Source organism: Pelophylax lessonae (assembly GCF_965119305.1).
Source record: "Pelophylax lessonae genome assembly, chromosome: 1".
NCBI lineage: Eukaryota > Metazoa > Chordata > Amphibia > Anura > Ranidae > Pelophylax > Pelophylax lessonae.
The window spans coordinates 228,248,015-228,272,366 of NC_138768.1; the positions used below are offsets into that span (position 1 = coordinate 228,248,015).

At 41.3% G+C, this 24,352-nt stretch overlaps 1 protein-coding gene across 1 annotated transcript in view; it reads left to right on the top strand.

Moving 5' to 3' along the window:
• The window catches only part of P2RX7 (purinergic receptor P2X 7), a 113,908-nt gene extending 94,915 nt beyond the window's left edge, over positions 1-18,993 (top strand). Inside the window, exons 10-13 of the mRNA XM_082255621.1 lie at positions 595-660; positions 10,901-11,023; positions 12,832-12,939; positions 18,421-18,993. Coding sequence (XP_082111747.1) covers positions 595-660; positions 10,901-11,023; positions 12,832-12,939; positions 18,421-18,909 — 786 coding nt within the window. The 3' untranslated portion in view covers positions 18,910-18,993. The remainder of the gene's footprint in view (positions 1-594; positions 661-10,900; positions 11,024-12,831; positions 12,940-18,420) is intronic.
• Positions 18,994-24,352: the final 5,359 nt, after the last annotated feature.

The following is a 24,352-nucleotide window of genomic DNA, read 5'->3' on the forward strand; positions in this document are numbered from 1 at the left end:
AAAGTTTGACTTTATGGGCTACCAGCCAGAACTACATTTGTTAGCTGTAGGTAATTATAGTCAGAAGTACCTATAGTTCAACAAAAACAGTGAGTCAAAGTCAAATATTTCCATTAGTCTTTTTCCTCTTGTCTGAATGTTCCTTGACAGTTAATTGGCAATTCAGCATAAACAATGAGCCTCTAGTGTTGCACCTCCATTTCTTAATCTGTAAGCTGCTGTACAGTGGTTACAGGAGGCCAATATAATGCCAGATTTAGATAATTATACTAGTTGTACTTAAAATTGATTTAGTAATGTTTAAAGCACACATAACTGCATCAATAGATGTTTTATTATCTGCCTGAAGTTTACCCTAAAAATCGGGCTCATGAAAAGCAGAACAAAATTATTACCGGTATTAATTATGCCTTATAAAGTTTATTACACTATTTTAGTGTCATGTTTTGCAGTAATTTGTAAGAAAAGTGTGGTTTTGCTTTACTTTTAACACCTAAAACCATTTAATCAAGTGCAATGTTGCTAAACCGTATATACAATGTTGTACAGTATATTTTTCTCTTATTTATTTCTGTTCATATCATTCCTTTCTAGGGGGGGCAGTTCAGTTGGTTTGAATTGGTATTATTCATTGGTTCCTATCTTTCTTACTTTGGATTGGTGAGTTGTAATTTTGTTTAAACATCTGTTTTTAGTAGTATAGTATTAGACACACTCATATTATGAGTAGGAACAGGTTATAATTTTAGTGCTTACTCTTTCCATAGTAAGCACATTTTCCTCTATTTCCCATGGAGCAGGGGCTCTCAACCTTTTGAAGAGTGATGATCACTTAAGTGGTTTGGTAACTGTTTGCGGGCCACAATAAGTGAGTTTTACCACCACTGTTCTGCTTCGCGTTATTGAGCTGTTGTATAACACTAGTCAGACAGCTTAACAATAATTCAGAAGTCAAGAAACGGGAGACATCAGATCTGTATGTATTCTTTTTTCTGAATAACTTTGTAAAACTACAACATAAGCATAAACAAAACATATGTGTCAGTACATTAAACATTATACAGCAGCCTCACTCCATCAGTGAATGTACTTACAGACAATTCCATCATTAGTCCTGGAATAGATAGGAGCTCTTCTGAATGCTGTCAGGAATAGTTATGAAATGGAGGAAATACAGTTAGAGGTTAAAGGTTACAGCCCTTCCCTCTGAGGGGAATACCTTTTCCTGTCAAGCTCTAGCAAATACACTTCCAGGTTAAAGGTTACAGCCTCTTCCTATGAGGGAAAACATTACTTCCTATAAGCTCTGGCAAATAATAACTAACTCTGACCACTAGATGGCAGCAAAATCAACAACATTGCAGTATAATCTGTAACAGCACATTACTATGACCAATATGGGCAGAACACTCCCTGTCTGGCATAATTTATTATGTCACTACCCAAACAATTACTGCTATGCAGAAAAAACATATAAACAGGAAAAATGGAATCCTAGTTAGTCTGAGATCAAAACTACAATGTCTGTTATAGGTCTGAGATAAATTCTGGCAGTCTCATTTTTTACAATCTTGACCTCTACATTTCTAACCTTGCCATCCCTGCTGGGTAGAACATTGACAATAAGTCCTATGGGCCACTCGTTTCTGCTCTCTTGGCTGTCCTTCAACAGAACAACATCACCTACTTTTACATTTGGGCGATCCTCAGTCCATTTCCTGCGGCGTTGCAAGTTTGACAGATACTCTCTCTTCCATCTTTTCCAAAAGGTGTCTGCCAAGCATTGTACTTGCTTCCATTGTTTCGCATGGACTTGAGTTGTACTTATGGTTCCAGATGGAGCAGACAAAGAGTTCACCTTTTGAGTCAACAACATTGCTGGGGTAAGGACCATAGGTGTATCTGGGTCCGAGGACACAGGAACTATAGGCTTGGCATTCATAATAGCTGTCACTTCTGCCATAAAGGTGCTTAAAGTCTCATGGGTCAAGTTAGCAGGTTTGGTTTGTAGCAACATAGCGTCCAAGATTCGCCTGGCAATACCTATAAGTCTCTCCCAGACACCACCCATGTGTGAGGAGTGTGGAGGATTAAAGACCCATGTACATCCTCTGTCTTGGAGAAAGTATTAAAAAGAAACAAATCACCGCTCTGAAAACAATCAGCTGAGCCAGATGGATCCCGAGCAGCTGTGGCAGTCCTGTAGGAATGGGTGCTCACCAAGGTCCGTGACCTGAGGAATCCATGTAAATGAAGAAGAAAGTGGCACTTCCAGACCCAGGAACTTGGAAACTTGAGTTTATTTCTTCAAATCATAGGTACAACATCAGACAAGACCACAAGACAGACTGGACAGCAAACGCGTTTCACACCTTGTGCTTATTCATTAGCAATGAATAAGCACAAGGTGTGAAACGCGTTTGCTGTCCAGTCTGTCTTGTGGTCTTGTCTGATGTTGTACCTATGATTTGAAGAAATAAACTCAAGTTTCCAAGTTCCTGGGTCTGGAAGTGCCACTTTCTTCTTCATTTACTTGGAGAAAGTATTGCAATTGTGATTCACTGTCACAAATGTTAAGTTCTTTGCAGGCTCCCACAAAGTTTGTTCCTCTGTCAGAACGGAGCAGTTTAGCTGGGCCATGAATTGAGAAGAATCTCCTCAAGGCATTAATAAAGCTTGATGTTGACATGGCTTCAAGTAGCTCTATGTGTACAGCTCGGGTAGACAAACAAGTGAAAAGGACTGCCCATCGTTTACTGTCCGCGCTGCCTCCTCTAGTGCGACAGGTTAAAACAGACCACGGACCAAATACGTCTAAGCCCACACTGGTGAAAGGTGGTTGAGCAATTACTCTGTCTTCTGGCAGCTCTGCCATCTTTTGACTTTGTAATCTTCCTCGTAGCTTGCGACAGATGACACATTTGTGTATAACAGCTGATACCAAGTGTTTGCCACCAAGAATCCAGAAACCTGCGTATCTAATTGCACCTTCTGTGATGTGTCGCCCTTGGTGAACTACTTGTTCATGATAGTACCTAACAAGCAGTGTTGCAATGTGGTGATCATAAGGTATAATGACAGGCTGTTTCTCTTCCTCTGAAAGTTCAGCAAGAGACAAACGTCCACCTACTCTCAACAACCCATTCTTGTCTAAAAAGGGGCTAAGCCTCCCAAGACGGCTTTGTTTTGGGAATGTCTTTTGTTTTTTGATGCAGTCAATTTCCTTCTCGAAATGCTTGTTTTGAACAGAAGAAATTATAACAGACTTTGCCTGAGCAAGTTCTACTAGATTGACCTGTTCATGGAAACCTTCCCACCTTCTGACCTGATCGCTATTGGTTTCTCTCCAGAAGGATTTAGCGACATGGATGAGTCTGGCTAGGGTCTTAACTAATATCTTCCAGCAAGAAAATCTCTCAAAACAATGTGAGTGAAGTGTGGTTTCAGAAGCTTTGGTACTGAAACTCGTAATTTCTGATCTGATTTCAGGGTCAGCTTCGGGCTCTATGAGTGGATAAACATTAGCAGTGTCTATCTGCTAACAGTGTGGTTGGTACAGAAAGGATGGACCTGAGAACCATATAGAGTTCTGAAGGCATGCTGCTTGAGTAGGTCTAGTGGCATAATCTGCAGGGTTTTGCTCTGTAGATATGCAGAACCACTGATCTGGGTGTGTAGATTGCCTGATTCTATTCACTCTGTTGGAGACGTACAGATAGAACCTCCTAGTGGTGTTGCAAATGTACCCTAGGACAGTCTTGCTATCAGTGAAGAATTTCATAGCATCAAAGTCAGTGTCTAGTTCATCTGTGATTAGCTCAGACATTTCGACTGCAAGTACAGCAGCACACAACTCTAAACGAGGAATAGTGTGGGCTGGTTTAGGGCTTAATTTGGACTTTCCCATGACCAATCCAACATGACACACATTTTCTGCATCAATTACTTTCAAGTAAGCTACTGCACCTATAGCTGTGGTGGATGCGCCTGAAAAGATACACAGTTCCTTCCTGCAAGCTGATGATAGAGATACGGGCACATAGCATCTGTCTATCTTTAGGTGCTCTAACGTTTGCAAGGATTCTGTCCATTGAACCCACTCACTTAATCTGTCCTGTGGAAGCAATGCATCCTATTCACTTTTCCCAGATGACAGTTCCCAAACTAGGACCTTACCTCTTATTGTCACAGGCGATACAAACCCTAGGGGATCATAGAGGCTATTTACAGTAGATAGAATGCCTCTACGTGTAAAAGGCTTTTCCTCTGAGGAAACTCTGAAAACAAAACTATCCGATTCTAGATCCCAACTTAAGCCTAGGCTTTTCTGCAGGGGAAGAGTGTCTGTACCCAGGCAAAGATCTTTAAGGTCCTTAGCTCTGTCTGCTACAGGGAAGGCTTCCATTACTTCTTGGCTGTTGGAAGCAATTTTATGAAGACACAGGTTGGATTCTGCCAGCATTTGCTTTGCTTTACTGAGGATGGAAATTGCATCTTCAGGTGTGCTAGCAGAAGCGAGTCCATCATCTACATAGAAATGTCTCAATACAAAGTGTTTGTCTTCTTGTCCATAGCGCTCTGCATCTTTCTGGGCAGCTTTTTGCATGCAGTATATAGCGAAAGAAGGAGATGGGCTATTGCCAAATACGTGCACTTTCATTCTGTACTCGACAATTTCTTTGTCTATATCATTGTCTTTGTACCAGAGAAAGTCTCTGTGGTCTTCTCTGACAAGAAAACAATAAAACATCCGTCGCACATCTGCTGTGAAAGCAACGGGCTCTTTTCTGAAGTGCATGAGGACACCTAGCAAAGTATTGTTTAGGTCAGGGCCACTCAAAAGTACGTCATTTAAAGAGACTCCTTTATACTCTGCGCTGGAATCAAAAACTATTCTGATTTGGTTAGGTTTGTGTGGATGGTAGACACCAAACATTGGTAGATACCAGTGTTCCCTGTCTGTCTCAAGTGGTTCTGCAACTTCAGCGTGATCGTTGTCTAGCATCCCTTTAATGAATTCAATGAAATCTCTTTTCACCTCTGGCTTTCTCTGCAGTGTTTTGCTGAGTGAATGCAAACGCTTCATGGCTTGTTCTCTGTTACTAGGCAAAACACGTCTGGGTGTGCGAAAGGGGAGAGGGGCCACCCAACTGTGATTGTCATCTTGGTAAGCCTCTCTATCCATAATCTGCAGGAAGGTCTGATCCTCTATAGAGAGGGCCTGTTTGTCATCATCTTTAGTTTTCTGGAACACTGTAATCCCTAGATTGTCTGTTTCAATGTTGGAATTGACTTCTTCTTTACCATATAGTGTAAAAGAGTCACAGTGTTGTGTTGACCCGCCAAAGTTTTCCTTGACAACGAAGCTGTTGTGACAGGGACTGAGAAGAGATGTGCGTCCATTTATTAACACGGACCTCTTCAGAGTGCTAATGTTGTCAGGCTGGTGCACTGTCCCCAGGCAAACTTCTCCTACAATGACCCACCCCAGGTCCAGTCTCTGTGCATAGGGGGCATTATAAGGTCCATTGATTTGCTGGCGCACCTTGTGTACCTGAAGGATGTCTCTCCCAAGAAGTAGAAGGATAGAAACATCTGGCTCAACAGCTGGGATAAGGTGAGCAATTGAGCGGAGGTGAGGGTGGTGATGGGCTACTTCTGGAGAGGGAATCTCAGTTTTGTCGTCAGGTATCATGGCACACTCTATTAGGGTAGGAAGCGGGAACTGCACTTTCTTATTGAAGGATTCAATGGTAAAGTCAGTAGCTCTTTTCCCTGTGGTTTCAATTGTCCCCGCACATGTCCTTAGAGTGTATGGAACTGCACTTGTCTTAAGGTTAAAGATATCAAAGAAATCTGACTTTGCAAGGGATCTGTTGCTCTGTTCATCTAGCACTGCATACATTTTCACTGCCCTTTCTCTCTTGCCAGTGGGATACACAGTCACTAAACAGATTTTTTAGCATGATCGTGCACTCTTGCCTTGTCCACATACTTCAGTGCAATTAGACATTACTGAGGAGAGTGGGGTCTCTTTTTGCTCCCTGCCCTGATCTTACCTGGGTTCTACAGTCTCTAGTGGAGCAGGAGCAGGGCCAGGGTGTAAAGCTGCAATATGTCTCTCACTGCCACATTCTGTACATTCTACTGGTATTTTGCAGTCTTTGGCAATGTGATAAGTAGATCCGCAGCACTTGAAACAGATGCCGTTTTGTTTAAGGAAGGACATCCGCTCTGCAATGGGTTTGCTTCTAAAGCCTTTGCATTTCTTTAGTGGATGTGTTTTTTTGTGTATTGGGCAATGTCTATCTGTCTATCAGGGTTTTCTATGGTGTGTACCTTGTGGGTGCTTTGGTAGTCTGTGACTTCTGAAGGTACAGCTGTTTTGTGTGTGGCTACAGAGGTCCTACCGTGAGGTCTGTGAGGTTTCTCAGGTCTGTGTGATTGATTGCCGCTGGTGGTGAAGGCGAAACTGGGATCACTCCGGATTTTCGCTTGCTGTCGGACAAACCTAGAAAACACAGAGAAAGGGGGAAAGGCAACTCCATAATCTTCTTTGAATTTACCTCCCACAGACATCCACTTGTCTTGCAGATTTGAGGGCAGTTTCTCTACTATGGGATTAGTGCCTCTAGCTGTATCTAGATATGAAAGTCCTGGCAAGTAGCCATCCTCTTTGGCATATTCTATCTCTAGTAGAAGATCACTTAGTTCTTGTCTCTGTAGCCCACCTTGGGAAAGACTTCAAGTTTTTTCAACAGTGCTCCTTCTATTACCTCTGGGGATCCATACGTTTCTTCTAGCCTTTTTCCAGGTCATGTTGAGTCATGCTTCAGGATTGAACAGGTTTGCTCTTCTCATCCTCTTCGCATGCTCTACTGACTCGGTACCAAGCCAATTTATCATTAAATTAAGCATTTCTGCTGGTGATAAGTTCAGGCCTTCAGTGGCATTCAGGCCTTCAGTGGCATTCAGAAAGGAAGATTTCCATGCCCAATAGTTTTCAGGACAGTCATCGAATTGGAGAAAGCCTGAGCTAACCATTTCTTTGCGGATGAGATATTTGGTGACGTCCACTGCACACTGTTGTTCGCGCATGTAATCTATAGGTTGAGGCGATGGGAACACTTGTTTTTTGTTCTTAGGAGTTTCTGGTGCTTCATTCTTGATTTGCTGGCAGCCGCTGACCTCATGTGGTTGATTGGGCCTGCTCAGGGGGTCTGTTGATCTCGGCCTGACTTCCTTTGCTTCAGGTTTAAGAGACTGTTCCTTTGTGTGTGCATCAGTAAGGTTCTGGATGTACTCACTTGAACGATCTGCAGAGAATAGAGGTTTTTCTGGAACCTCTGCCCCTTTATATGATTTTTCACTTCCTGATCGACTTGTTCCTATGTAGGCATCGGCCTCTGCTTGAGCAACTGCAGCCTGCAGGATGAGCAATTTTGATTCTAATTCCGCATCTTCTTGTGCCATGACAGCTTTCTTTGCTGCTAACTCCTGCATCACCTTTTCTTCTTTTTCTGCGTACTGTAGCTGGACGCGGGCAGCTTCTGCCTTGGCACGAGCTCTAACTGCTGAGGAACTTGCTGAGGACATCTTGCTAGCCCGTGAAGATCTGGATGCATGCGATTGTGCATCGTCTTGCTGGGCGCCGGGAATGTTCTCCCTGCCTTGCTGTGTCGGCGGTGGCGTGACATCAGCCTTGTACTTCGTTCCTGATCTTAGACTCATGCTGCAGTAATGGCATCTGAGTTTATTCCCGACCGGACGTGGTTGTCTTTTTACTGTTCTGCTTCGCGTTATTGAACTGTTGTATAACACTAGTCAGACAGCTTAACAATAATTCAGAAGTCAAAAAACGGGAGACATCAGATCTGTATGTATTTTTTCTGAATAACTTTGTAAAACTACAACATAAGCATAAACAAAACATATTTGTCAGTACGTTAAACATTATACAGCAGCCTCACTCCATCAGTGAATGTACTTACAGACAATTCCATCATTAGTCCTGGAATAGATAGGAGCTCTTCTGAATGCTGTCAGGAATAGTTATGAAATGGAGGAAATACAGTTCCAGGTTAAAGGTTACAGCCCTTCCCTCTGAGGGGAATACCTTTTCCTGTCAAGCTCTAGCAAATACACTTCCAGGTTAAAGGTTACAGCCTCTTCCTATGAGGGAAAACATTACTTCCTATAAGCTCTGGCAAATAATAACTAACTCTGACCACTAGATGGCAGCAAAATCAACAACATTGCACTATAATCTGTAACAGCACATTACCATGACCAATATGGGCAGAACAACCACCAAAACCGCAAATGAGTCCTTACTGCCCTGAGCTCCCAATTAGGCTGCTTTCACACTGGTGCACTGCGGTTCACCCACATCGTGGGTGCAACGCGGTGCACCTGTGGCTTTCCTATGGGTTTGCTGCATTAAAGGTATAGACTTCTATTATATCTTGTAGTTGTGGTGCACTTTCTGCATTCAGAAAGCAGACCAAACTTGCAGGATATAATCAGTGCCGGAACAAGGTCATCCAGTACCCAGGGCAAGAATGCCAAACTGCGCCCCCCCCCCCTTCCCTGGGTTAGGGTCGAGGCGCCCCCCCCCCCCCCCATCCCTGCAATAAACCATTGCACCCAGGGCAACCGTTCCTCCTGCCCACCCCTTGTCCCGGCCCTGGATATAATAGAAGTATATGGCTCAGTGCACCTAACCTACTGGAAAGCCATAGGTGCACTGCGCTGCACCTGTGAATCAATGTGAAAGAAGCCTAATAACCCTTTTTTGTGCTAAAATGCCGATTGCATAAGTGCAGCGTATGCGAAGTGTTTAACACACTGACTTTTTCCTCTACCAGCTTCTGCTGGCATTGCTCTCCATTGCTGCTAGAAAGGTCCCGGGTGAAGTGCACTTCCCCTGGCACAGGAGTTGGTGCTACAGAGGAAGCAACAGCTTATGCAGCTTCTATTCTCTTCATGGCCAAATTCTTTCTTCACTGCCAACACTGGCTCCATGCACTCTGATGCTTTGGGATGGTGGGTTGGCAACCCATTGATCACGTTCTGGGCTTGCCACCCGCATCCCAGAGCATGAGCATGCGCTTCCCTGGTTTGAGGTCACGGGCCACATCAGAAGACTCCGCGCGCCATGGGTTGAGCACCCCTACTGTAGAGTGACACAAAGGAGGTAAAAAAGTTCCCCATCAGGACATGTATGGAAACAAATACAAGACAGACATTCTAACCCCAGATCACTGTACTAATAAAAGTCCCAAAGAAGGAATTTACCTTTTTACCTGTTCTATGCATTCCGTATACAAATTCAATAAATATATATTGTTTAAAAAAAGATTATTTTCAATTACTCGCTGTGACCTAACAAAATGTAAAGGAAAACTTCTGTTCAAATATGGACAAAAATAATATCCTATAGAGGTTTAAGCCCTTTTCCCATTCTTTTTAAAGCAAAATGTTTTGACTTTAGTTTTACTAAGTGTTTTTGTTAAATTATTATACTTACTGTGTTTCCCCGAAAATAAGCCCTACCCAGAAATTAAGGCCTAGTGTGATTTTCAGGTAGGGCTGCAATATAAGCCCTACCCTGAAAATAAGCCCTAGTAAAGTCCTTGTAAAAATATGTAATCTGTTTTGTAAAAAGATTATATGATGTCCAGTGTGTCTCCTTTATAACTTTATTGTGGAAAATACCTTATTTACAGCGCCACTGGGCGCTCACGTGACCCGGCGGAGATCTTCTCCTCCCGACTGATGTCGGCGGCTCCTCCCTCTTCAGTGCTCAGAGCAGGTGTGACTATATAACATGCTATATAACATTCCCAGAAAAAAAAAAATTATAAATCAAAATTTTTTAACATTTCAGGGCAATTTGTTTTCTGCTACATATTTTTGGTAAAAAAAATCGCAATAAGCATATTTTAAATGGTTTGCACAAAAGTTATTGCCTCTACTAACTACGGGAAATATTTATGTCATTTTTATTGGTTTTTTTTTTTTTTTTACTAGTAATGGCGGCAATCTGTGTTTATATGCGGGACTGCGACATTGCGGTGGACAGATCGGACCCCTGGCTGACATTTTTGACACTTTTGGGGGGACCAGTGACATTACTACAGTAATCAGTGCTAAAAATATGCACTGTTACTGTAATAATGACACCGGCAGGGAAGGGGTTTGTGAAATGACCACAGAGAACTGTGTTCCTATATATAAGGATCACAGGGGCTCTATGATCATTGCAGGGAGAAGGACGGTCAACTGTGTTTACAACAGCTGACCGTTCTTCTCTCTCAGCGGGGGAACGATCGTGGGTGTCAGGCTGCAATCTGAGCCACCTGCCCGCTGCATGCGCTTCCCCGCTGATGAGCGGGGGCGGGAGCGTGCCGCTGGTGGCACGCGCTCCCCCCCTACCCTCCTGGGCGCGACCGACGTATAGCTACATCAGTTTGCCCAGGAGCGGCTGCCTGCGCCCGGCGGTCGTAAAGCGCTTAACTAAGGTTTATTTTTGGGATAAAAAATGTCATTATGATGACTCCTGAGCTGAGAGGGCGAGAGGGGGAGAGAAGACAGGGGGCACAGGAACTAATTTTTTCTCTCCAGAAGAAGATGACATGACTGCATTTGAATAAATGCAGATTATTGTACATACCGTAAATAAATAAGACATCCCCCTGCAACTAAGCCCTAGTGTGTTTTATGTAGCCAGAATTAATATAAGACCCAGTCTTATTTTCGGGCAAACACGGTATATGTTTTGTGATTTCTCTGGACTGTATATTGCTGTTGTATATGTTAGAGTAGTATCATATAAACAAAGGGTAGTGATAAAAGTGTTATTTTGTTGATCTATTGATTGACTGATTTATTTATTTAGGCAACAATAGTGATTGATTGTATGATCGGCCTATACTGCAAAAGCTGCTGCAGCACTACATCGGGTCAGAGATACTATGATGACCAGAAATATGAGGAGATCCCTGGCCCCTGTATTCTGACGGTGACATGGTTTTGTATTTATTCTCAGACTCATGTAATATTATGATTCTCATTTCTTCAAACTGAACATTGAACAGGAATAAGATTTACCTTAATTTTATCTCTGCCAATGAGTTATCTATCATTTACTAATTTCCATAAATGATACATTAGCTCTAAGCTCTGGAAGTGCAGTGCTGCATTGAAAATGCAGTGTTGGGAGTTTTTGATTGTAGAGGTAGGAGCAAAGCCCTACATTAGGGTTCCCCCCTACCGCACTAACCCTAATCCCTGTAACCCTAAAACTTACAATCATACCAATCATTCCTATATATCTAACGCTAACCCTTGCTGTAACCCAAACACGAACCCTTAAACTATCTTTCCTAGTAGTCCTAATACTATCCCACACAGTAACCCTAACACAACTAAAAAAAACCTCTCATAACCCTAACACTGACTCTTACACTATGTCCCCTTGTATCTAGGACGCTAACACTAGTCCTCACACTAACCCTCCCTGTAACCCTAACATTACACTTTTCCTCTAACTCTCATCATACTATACCTCACAGTTATCCTAAAACCCCAACACCAACCTTTAAACTAACCCTAACTCCGATACTAAACTTCACATTACACCTCTCTTTAACCCTCACACACACTAACCCTCCTTATTGTAAATGTAACCCCTTTTTTGAATGCTCATTTTCCTCTGTGCCACAGACCAATCCTTCCTGTGTAGAAATATGTCAGCTCTAGGATTCTGGCAACTAAATGTACAGTTTGGCAAAATACAATTTTTGCAACTAAACTTTTTTACTTTTGCCCTCTCCTTTTGCTAAAGAAAATCATATAACTTGTTATCTACTGTAGATCAGGACATGACATTTAAAGATACAATTTAACCCACTCTGTTTCTGTAGATTGGATCATATACAGAATGTTGCTCTTTGACATGGAAATCCTCTAGGGACATAGCTCCTACCATTATAATAAATACAGGTTGTCATGTGTATTCAGAGTATATTATGGATTGGATAACTAGTCGTGTTCTTGCTATGTTCTACATCGTTTTGTATATTTTTGTCTCTTTAGACCTCCTCTGAGCTATTCTTATGTCATGATTAAAGAGTAACTGCAGTCTGCTCACATCATTTGTAATAAAAACATATTTTACATTCTTGAGCTTCCCTCCAACCACTTTGCATATTATTTTATTTATACTGTGATTCTGTACTTGCCAAACATGCTGCAGAAATCTCCCTCCGCTAAGTCTGGCTGCAGCCATTTTAACTGTGAGCAACTTAAGTTGCTCCCTGCTAACTTCCTGGATTTACACACATACACATATACACACACACACATATATATATATATATATATATATATACACATATACAGACAGACAGACACACTCACACCACTGCTTGCCTGCACATTTCTCCTCACTTTATGAATACTCATAGATCTCTGCAGTCTCCTGTTATCTCCGCCCTCATCCAGCCCCCCTCCAGCTCTGCAGCTTTCCTTGGCTCTCTTATGATTCATCCCTCCTCCCTTGCTGGCAAACTTTCACAAGAGTGAGAGAGAGAGCTGTGCATGATTTCATTAGCCTAGGCTTTTTACCACACAAGAAAAAGGAAGTGGGTTGTATAAGGTATTTACTGGTAGAAAAAAAATGTTTTACTATACAAAGTTAAAACAATAAGGGCAGAAGATTTATTAGATGGAAAGATGAAAAAATGACTGAAGGTCCGCTTTAATAAATCATAATGTAATGCAAATCTTGAAATTCTATCATAATTTTTCTATTTGTCTGTTTTTTAGTCATGCCAGGAACTCAAGTTTGTGTCCTTTGTGGATCAGGAGGACATAAAAATGGTGGATAAAAGGTTAAAGAAAAGTTTACAAATGACAATTGGTAAAAGGATTAAGGTAAGGAAATGGACCTAACTTGTTGTAGTATGTCTGGTCCCTGAACTGTTTTACACAACTTGTGCAGTTATAGTATGTACAAAATAAATTGTGATATCCTTTATATTGGCAACATAAAACCCTAAGTAATGTAATAAAATAATTGGTGATGAAGGCTTATCATTTTATGATGTGCAGGTGTTCAGCTCATGCTGTACATGTAAAAGGATTCCATATTAGGTTTTCATGACAAAAATAAACTATGTATATTACTTGGAAATGAATTGCTTTAATATTTGTTGTTCAAATTAGTGGTGCAATTTTAGAAAATACAAACATATGGATGCAATTCAACAGACAAAGCAAAAAAAGGAAGATACTATACCTAAAAGATTGCAAAATATGTAGTAAGGCATTATACTTTAAAGGCACTCTAAGTGATATGTGGTCAAAGTCCAAACTTCCCATATAGCTGCAAGGAATAGCCAGCCTTCGCCTAGTTTCTTCAAAAGGAATATTTTTTTTTATTTGAGGGTCCAAAGTCACATAAAACATCTTTATCATTGAATCTATCAATATTATTTCCATTACATTGGTTCATAATACCATGCCAGACAAAACTTCAAAACATATAGTACCAGTACCTTTACTATACTGTAAACTCCTGTAGCATGCCCCTGACCCTGGAAGCACGGTGGTAATCCCCTGAGACAGGGTGGGCTGACATTTCACCTCAGGATGTACTGTAGTGGGATGTGAACAAATGGGTGCCAGTCACTTTAAGGTACAAATAAAAAGGAGTCTATTTACTCTCACTCTAAACTCTTGGGAGAGAAGGGTTGGGAGTTCAGAACACCCTGCCTGGCCTGCAGACTCAATAGCACAAAAAAAAGACACCAGTTCAGAAAATAATCTTTAAGCTGATGTCCCCATTAGAAACCAAATATTTCCCAGTAGTAGCAGCTGTAGTCTTGATGATCCCATCTTGATGCTTTTCCAGGCTCTCCACAAATTACTCACCCAGGACTTCATGTGGCAGACTAACCCTTGCTACTTCATCTCTGACATCAACAGTTCCTCTCTTGTCCTCAGCCAGGTTCCCAGACTACAGAGCCTCAAGCACTAGGACCCACTGGACAGACATACTTCTACTCCAAGCACATGTACAGGACTCCGGCTACAGGCCTAATCACTCAGCTGCTCCTTACACACCCACCCCAGGCCAGAGCCTAGGGGAAAGAGCGAGATCACTTGACCCTCCCCAAATATTTCTACTCTCCTCTGGCATGCACCAATAGTCGTAAACCTCCTACTGGTTGGCTAAGAGAAGTATAAATATTCATAAGTCAGTTTTACCGTAGTTTCTGATACTAATACCAGGGGTATCAGTGACACATACTGGCAGAAAGGAGAAAGTACAGCTCCACTGAATTTAGGCGAAAAATCGAATGGACAATAAATCGGCTAGGTTGTCTACCACCCAGCAGAACTAAATTTGACTAGTATCCCCTGTTTAGGACAGGGTGGCTACACTCCATACTGCAATCCTTTTTCTATGTGCCAACTACATTTTCCTAATTGAATTGATGGTGCCTCTGATAAAATCACTGAACTTAGTATTGACTTACTGGTGGTGCTACTTTCCTTATTTACTGGCTCAAGTGAAATTTCTTCTAACTTCATTTTCTGTCTGGCAGTCGTCTTCTGAAAATGAAGTGAGGGGAGTTCTCTAGAAATAAAATGTAACTGTATGTCAGAGTGGACTTACGCCCCTTTCACACGGGCAGACTGATTGGGTCCGCCTGTTCCTTTTTCAAGCAGGTGGAACCAATTGTACCATCCATTGCCCGCTATGGAGGAAAATAATCGCATGGTGGATCCATTCCTCATCTGTCTAGGTGATGTAAATGAACAGGTGGTCCGTTTACATCGGACCGCCAATAGAGGAAAGCAGTCTGTGTCCGTGTCTGCTCTGCTTATACAGTAATGCTTTCTACGACTAGACATTGTCAGTCTTACAGGTTGAATGACAGCCAGCATCATTCAATTTACTTCCTCTAAGCCCACTCCCTAATGTAATCAGGTAGCCTGGGCTCATGGCGATAACTACAATGGGCAGCGTTTGCATGTCTTTGCATGAGCCCTATTTGGTACACAGGAAGGACATGCTGCCTGAGATGAGGAGTAAGGACCCATGATGTCATCTAACTCTTAAGGTACAGTTAATTAGTTATGTTTAGGGGTTAGCTTAAGTTTTAGGGTTTAGGTGTGTGTGGGGGGGGGGGGGCTTAAATATTACCATCTTATTAAAGTAAACTGCCACAAACCTGGACAATTCACTGTGCGTACTATATGTTAGAAAAATGTAAATAAAGGGGTCGCTTTTAGTAAAGAATGTTGAAAAGATCAGTAGATCAATAGAATTTTAATGAAAATCTCAACTTTACCAGTGAAAGGTGGTTGAAATGGGTCTGACCAAGCTAAAGAAAAAGAAAAGTCATGACAACCTAGGTTAGATGCCCCAGACCTTGCACGGCATCAGCTGACAATGAATAAACTTCTTGAGGGCTGAAGCTCTACAGGGCGGTGTGATGACCAGTCAGCGTTTATCCCTATGAGGCCATTCTTTTCTTCTGTTTCTCTTCTGTTTGCTCTTTTTGTTTCTACTTTTGATATGGTGTAATGTACAAATTTCCTTTTTGCTGGCTACTTTTGTACTACATCCAAGACTTGCTCTTATGACTCAAAATTGACAGTTGAAAATTGACAAAACATTGTTATTGAGGTTCTTGATGCCTATTGATAATTGTATTGTCAAGGATCATAGCACCTTATCTGATGTACTTGTTGGTTTCTCTATAATAAAACTTTTTTTGTGATTAAAAAAGAAAAACAAGTCAAAATTCACATATTCCAGCATCTTTGGATCACTTTGATGTGGGCTTTTAACTGAATGTGAATTGAATCGTTAAATTTTCTATGTTCATGACAGCTTCACTTTATAGATTAAGAACAGATTAACATTAGCATTCAGGGGCATTTTTGGAAGTACTTTTATTTTTAACTTGTATTTGGTTTCTAAAGCTACCTGCTTTGTATCTCAAATAATGCTCACCTAGCTTCAAAAGATAATTGACCAAAAGAAACATCCGGAGGTTATTCACAGGATGGGCCAAAAGCAGGTATACATTACTATTAAAACATACACCATTGTACATTTTAAACTATAACAAAGCTCTCTTCATTTTGCTTTGTTGGTATAGATCTACCTTGAGAACACCTTCCCGCACTTTGGGATGGGGCAACGTTATAGCATTGACTGGCTGCCACATTCACCTGACTTGACACCTATTGATTGTTTTTGGGGGCATAATAAAGGATAGGGTATTTGAGATGAAGCCCCATGTAGTGGACAAATTGAAGCAGTTCATCTTGCAAGCATTTATGGACACTGATGCTAACCAGAATGTATGTGTTACTGTGTGTTACAGTGTCAGGGGGAGGATCCAAAACTGTGACAATGCTGATGGAGGACATTTCAAACATCTAAAAGACTAAACAGTGTCACAGTGTCCAGAACAGGTTTTAGGAATGTTGCACCTAAGAGACTAAACATGACTTGATTGGTACTATATACTACTTATGGTCATATCATTCTCAATACCTGTAAAGTAAATTAAATAGAGAATAAATGAAAATGAAAAGTAATTCAATTAAATTAAAATAAAATGCAATGATCTGATTAGTAATGTATACCTATTATGAAATGCCATGATTTGATCACTATTGTATAGCTACTATAAAATACCATGAACAAATCTGTAATGTATACCTACCATAAAATGCCATGATCCAATCAGGAATGTATATCTACTATAAAAAACCATGAACCGATCAGTAATGTGTACCTAGAATACATTAAAATGCCATGAACTGAAAAGTAATGTATACATAATATAAAATGCTATGATCTGATCAGTATTGCATACAGTACCTACTATGAAAATGCCATGAGCTGATCAGTATTGTGTACCTACTATATAATGCTACGATCCAATAGGTAATGTATTCCTACTATAAAATGCCATGAACCAATCAGTATTGTATACCTACTATAAAATGCCATGATCCGATCAGTATTGTATACCTACTATATAGTGCTGTGATCCATTCAGTATTGTATACCTACTAAAAAAATGTCATGATCTAATCAGTATTGTATACCTACTATATAATGCCATCATCCGATTGTTAAAACAAGAACATACCCAAATCCATAGCTCCCTCAAGACTTGCTCCTCTTATCATACATGGACATGTTGGTTACTATAGCCCACATGTATCAAACACAAGGCCCACGGGCCAAATACGGCCCTCCAGGCTATATCATGTGGCTCTTGCACACAGCGGGAAGGGTGGAAGTGAGAGGTTAATAGTACTCCTCCACACTGAACTCTGTACACAGCACACCCATGAACTCAGCATTTAGCGCACCCATGAACTCTGCATGTAGCGCACCCATAAACTCTGCTTGAAGAGCACCTATGAACTCTGCATGTAGCGCACCCATAAACTCTGCTTGAAGAGCACCTATGAACTCTACATGTAGCGCACCCATGAACTCTGCATATAATGCATCTTGGTATTTATTGCTTCCTTTAAAGAATAAGTCCAATCAAAAACTAACTACTAAACCTGCTCTTTGCCACATTCTAAGACTATTCTATCTAACTATGTAAAGCAAAAATCACTGTACTTACCTATTCTACACCCGATCCGGTCTGGTCTCTGTGCAAGAGAGGACAAACAAAGGCTGTGAAATGAATGGGAAGTGACGTCACCCATAGACTTACTATGGGGCTTCCATTGTCAAGTGCCTCTCCTGCACCCACCTCCATGCTGAAGCTGCCGCTGACAAATCAGCATGGGACTGGACCAGGTTGGGTGTAGAAAAGGTAAGTACAGTGATTTTTGCTTTACGGGGTTAGATAGAATAGTATTGGAATGTGGCAAAGAGCAGATTTAGCGTTAGTTTTTGACTGGACATATCCTTTAAGATCCTCCCACTGTTAGTGCAGTTTGACCACACCCATCATTCAGTGCAGTTTGGTGTGCGGTGCGGTTGAGTTACTGCGCCTATTTGCTAAAGAAATAACAGCCTTGGATAAATTTGTATAGTCTTACAGATACAACCAGCCCTTTGAGGGCAACCATAATGCAGATGCGGCCTACAATTAAATTGAATTTGACACCCCTGCTATAGCCTATCTCCACTCTCCATCAAAGCTATACAGTAAAAAAAAATATCAGCCCCCCCTCCAAACTTAGCTTCTCCTGCTGTGTTAATCATTAATGTATAGTAAATCTACTATATAATGCCATCATCCGATTGGTATAGTATACAGTATAATACATGATCGAATCAGTAGTCTACCTCTTTTAGCCCATCCTGTAAACAATCATCCTTGTCTAACCTATGTTCGTCAATGCTTTTTATTCCAGAAAGGAAAAATGGCTGGTAATATAGTCCTTGCACAGCTCGAACTGTCTTTCTTCGAAGGACTGGAAGACCTTCCTCTTCACCCAAGAAGTGCTAAAAAATCCTCAGCAATTCCTTCCTGGTGTCAGTGTTTGAAATGTCTCCCAGCAACTGAGTATGAGGATCAGCTGTGCTGCCGATATCAAAATGGGGAATGCATTACAAACTCAGAAATGTTTAGGAAGCTGGTCCTGCAGAGACGGGCTCTGGAGCACATTCTTCAGTTCAATAATCCTCTTCTAAATAAGAATTCCATAGCCAAAAAACAGCTAGCAGAGTGTGCTCGAAATCAGTATGTCCAGTGGCGTTTTGGGAGCAATAAGGACACCGTAGACTTTGCCAAGATACCAAGCTGTTGTAGACATGAAATAGGAAATGTATTTAATGATGATACTTGTGAAACCTCCATGCAGTCCGCATCAGGTCCCTCTTGCAAACCTCTGCTATCTTAGTAACAGCCATTTGATCTGTCTGTGTTGGTCTGCCTACTTTTTCGGGTCATTCCATCCAAAAGGAATATTTACATTTGAAATTGATGATGATTGGGAGAATTAATCACTGGCCTTCTACATCTCTCAGTGACTCCAGCTAAGAAATTGCCCATCAAAATAAAAAGTATAACTCCTCCGTTCCACAGTAGCAGTCTAATTTTTCCTGCTTCATTCTCTAAACTGAGGGCTCATGCACACACACATTTTTAGGGGCATATAGCATTTTTTTTTTCTGCTTTTAAACACCCCTGCATGTTAACCTATGCGCCTATGCACACATAGTCATTTAGAGGAGTTTAGAGGCAGGGGTGTTTAGAGGCAGAAAAAAACCCCTACAGCTATAAAGTCCAGGGTCAACTGCATCTTGGCAGAAAAAACTCTTGATGCGTGTAAAGCCGTGTGAAGCGCTTGAGGGTTAATTCATTTCAATGGACAAAATTCTGGCCAATGAAATGATTTAACGCCCAAGTGCTTGACACGCCAAAATGTGTTTACACGTGTCAAGCTTTTTTCTGCAAAAATGTGGCTGACGAGAGAAAAGGCGTTAAGGAGAGGTTAGCTAATGCTCTGTGATGTCTAAATTTTATAGTGGAACTCCAGCCAAATCTTGTTGCTATGTCTGTAGATAGAAGTTGCTATTAGGTTTTTATCTTTTCACTCTTTCTCACCAAGGACAGGAAATAAAAAAAAAAAAAATCTCAAAACACACATAGCAAGTTCATCTTACAGACATTCTAGTCCATTTCAGCTCTGCCCAAAACAGCCAAGAAAATTGTCTGGAGCACCATTTTAACCACTTAAGCCCCGGAGGATTTGGCTGCTAAAGGACCAGGGGTTTTTTTGCGATTTTTTTACTGCGTGACTTTAACGGACAATTGCGCGGTCGTGCGACGCTGTACCTAAACGAATTTGACGTCCTTTTTTTCCCACAAACAGAGCTTTCTTTTGGTGGTATTTGATCACCTGTGCGATTTTTTGATCACGCGCTATAAACAAAAAAAGAGCGTAAATTTTGCAAAAATAACAATATTTTTCACATTTTTTTATATGAAATTCCCCCAAAAAAAAAGTAAAAATCAAAATTTTTTAACATTTTTCGGCCAATTTGTTTTATGCTACCTATGTTTGGTAAAAAAAATCGCAAAAAGCGTATTTTGATTGGTTTGCGCAAAAGTTATCGCGTTTACTAACAAAGGGAAAGATTTTTGTCATTTTTGGTGTTTTTTTTTTTAACGCGTAATGGCGGCGATCTGCGATTTTTTTTTCGGTACTGCGACATTGCGGCGGACAGATCGGACCCTTGACTGACATTTTTGACACTTTTGGGGTTACCAGTGACATTACTGCAGTAATTAGTGCTATACATATGCACTGTTACTGCAAAAATGACACTGGCAGGGAAGGGGTTAACTTTATTGGACAGGGAGGGGTTAAGTGTGTCCTAGGGGCGTGCTTCTAACTGTGTAGGGACATTCCTATTGGTGTAAAAGCAAAGATCCACCGTTCTACATAGTAGAACGGTCAGATCTTCACTTTTACACAGGGAGAACTGACAGGCAGCTTGTTTACACAAGCTGCTCTGTCTTTCTCCCTTCACAGGAGCGATCGCAGTGTGACTGGCGGACATCGAGTCCGCCGGTCACACGCACTGACTTGCCACTGACACTGGCTCGCAAGTCAGTGACAGGCGAGTGACGTACCGATACGTCACTCTGCCTGGCCGGGGCTGACCGCCGCAGTATATAGTCGTGCGGCGGTCGGCAACCGGTTAAATCCAACAGGAAGAATAGCAGTGCATTGAAATGGCAGCTGTAGGTCAACAGATCCATGCTTTTACATGCTGGGATCCTACTACAGAGTCCCAGCAGATATAAGAAGTCAATGAGGAATTCAACCCACCATCATCTGCTTGGTGTGAACTGATTAAGCTAATGCTTAAGCTGGGTATACTGGCTTAGTTCATTTTTTTGGTTCGGCTGAATGAAAAAAAAAACGAACAAATGAATTTGGAGGAATCCTCCCAGCTGTACTATTGTATTCTGACAGCGGGTTCCTGCGTTATCAAAATACACCAATCAGAGCTGTGCTGTCAGATGTGGTGATAATTTAATGGCAACTACCACTTGTATGGTTCAATGTCAGACAGTACCAATCAGGATAATGATAAAGAATAATCTGACCACATATTCATAACAATTCTGGTCTATGTTCACATCACTTCTAATCAGGGGTCATAATTTATCTGTGTATGGCCAGTTTTAATACCAATATTAGCTAATAATCCGAGGTCACATTACAGTTAGAGTAGACTGCTGTTCTAACATTATGCAACATTGACAAAATTACCAGTTTAAAGAGTGTATAAGAGCTAACAATGTACTGGGGATTTTTATGCTATTTAATTTATTCCTGTGTTTTGAAAATGTCTAATTGTATGTATAGCCAATATATAGTGAGGTTTCATTGTTGTCTATGCCCCCCGCTGGGTAGACACACCCTCTCTATTAGTCTTGGTGGCTTACGTCACTAAGGCAGGATGTGATGGGAAATCCAACATTTTGTAGTTGTCACCACAATAAGGGGTGAGGATAAATCTTTCAATGAAGGAACTTGTTGCGATGACAACCGTCTGAGCGATTTCCCCTCAGTTCCTGTATGCAACATTACAGGACAGGAAGTGAAGGGAAATCTCACCAATGGCAGACAAAAAGCCCAAAAAAATATTGATAGGGGTTTTAACTCTTCTCTAATCTATCCAAAACTAAAAAAGAAAAATTGTAGCTATACATACATTTTAAAAGCTATAACCATTTTTTAATTATTGGATGCAAATGTAAACTATTACAGATAATAACACAATGCTAACAGGCTGAAAGGAAATGTTAATAAACCATTAAGCAAGAAGAACTGTTTTACTGATCATCATCTGACTTCATCATGCTAATACTGTATCTGATTGACTGTTACAGTTTAGGATATTTGTTTTTTGTTTTCCAGATTTTGTAAAATAAATATTGTATTACATATTATTAAAAAGAAATGTTTTCTTTCATTGTAGTGCGTCTTTTAAGATACTATGTATATCTATTTTTTCTTGTATGTATTTTATTATTTAACTGTTAGATGAATATTTAAGATGATAAGAATCCATTATGTGGAGTTGTATTCTCCTGATGAAATTGTTGGTGTAGGTTACTTTGGGGAAAACTACAGCAGGGTGAGTGAGTGAGGTAGCAGAGGGAGGAGCTGAATAAGATTGTGGATGTCAGAAGAAGTTCAAAAAGATGTAAGAAGGCTGTAAAATATGTAATTTTGGTTGTATTGATATTTTAAAGATGCTACATTTACACTGCTGCATAATCTCAATTTTCTGTAACATATTAGAAGAGGAATATGGCAAGGATATGTGTAGGCACCACTAGATGCTCCACGTGGCCCAACCCTTCAGCTAATGGCCTAGCTAAAACAGGTCCCCCTGTGAATCTCATCTCCTATAGATACATAACTCGCTTGTATTAATGGTTAATAATGAGGCATTTTAGTGGCTTTTTTTTGTATGCTTTACCGAACATCTCTCGTAACATTTCACAATTCTTCAGTTATTATATGTATTTGAAGTCAAATTATTGGCAATAATAAGTCTAAGGAGCAACGGTATAAAGCCTAGTACACATGTTCCGAATGTTGGGCAGCACTGGCCAGCTCAATAAAAAACTGGGTGACACTCGGCCCATGCGCACTGCAGTTGAGTCGGTCCAAAAGGCCGACTCCTGTTGAAGGGGCATGACCAAAAACGGTCTGCCGATCGGCTCCCAATCAGTGTTCTCAGCCAATGGCTGAGAGCACTGACCGGAGTGTTCTGGCATGGGAGCTGTCAGTTTTTTTCATTCTGCCCTGCTGCTGAACAAGCTATTAGTGTGTACTAGGCTTAACTTCAAACGTATGGCTAGAAAAAAATACTAAAAAGTCCCACTAACGCTACCCAGGAGAGGTTGCTGGGATGCTCACTGCTCACTGACCCATTAAAATTCTCTGTCAAGTCCTCTTCGGGCTATTGGCCCTCCAGCAACTCCCGCAAGGGGAAAGGCTCCCCTGCGATCTCTACTTTCCCTTTCCCAAGCTCCCACATGCTACCACTCCTTTACCCTATAAGGGGAATGGACCAGACCCCTGAACACCACACGCCCTGTAACTTTATTTAAAAAGGAAACCCTTCCTACATACAGTATGTCAAGCATCACCAAGATACTTAGGAATCTAGTTGATGGTTTAACAAGCCAGAATTCAAACCTAATTTTGGTTATGACTGGAATACAATATGTGTCTAAAGCAGTGGCGGACTGACCATTCGGGCAATGAGGCACTGCCAGAGGGCCCGTGGGTCAGGTGGGCCCCATGGGAGGCTAAGTCTGCCTTTGGAGATGCCCACAGCTTATCAGGCAGAAGAGACAAAGTTTATGTCCCGAGGAGACAGTGAACTATGGCATCTCTGCCTGCAGTTGATGCAGCTATAGGAGAGCACTCAAGTGCTAGCCGGGATCAGAGAGCAATCATAGAACTATGGGAGTGATGGCAGTGGCAGGCGCTCCAGCCACCTCTCCTTCCGGGGAATTCAGCGGAGGGGCGGGGCCATACAGTGCCTTGTAAAAGTATTCAAACCCCTTGAAATTTTCCACATTTTGTCACGTTACAACCAAAAAACGTAAGTGTATTTTATTGGGAGTTTATGTGATAGACCAACACAAAATGGCACATAATTGTGGAAGGAAAATGATAAATGGTTTTCATTTCTTTTTACAAAAAAATACACTATATTGTCAAACGTATTAGGATACCTGCCTTTACACACACACATAAACCAGTCTAAGAATATTTACTTTGAAAATGTATCTTGTATTTTTCTTCTTTGGCTTGCTTAGCTGTTTAAGCACATGATATAGAAACTGTAGCCAAAGAGAGCCATAACTGAGAAGGGAAGACATGTAGCAATAACAAGACAATCCTTAAAGAGGTTGTAAACTTGTTTAAAAAATTTTTTTTTTTTTTACAACCTGCAAGAGAAAGACATAATGAGCTAGTATGCATCGCATACTAGCTCATTATGAAATACTTACCTTAGAACGAGCCCCCGCCGTGCCGCTCTCTTACCTGTATGACGGGCGACATGACATGTCGCTCGTCTTCCGGGATCGCGGCATCCGGTCATCTGATTGGCCGGAGCCGCGGTGACGTCACTCCCGCGCACGCGCGCGGGAGCCGACGGTCACGGCACGGGGCTCTGAAGGAACGGCACGATCAGCCGTTCCTTCAGAGCGCATGCGCCAGTGACGTCACTGGCTGCATTAAAGGTAAATATCTCCTAAACGGTACATGTTTAGGAGATATTTACAGTACCTATAGGTAA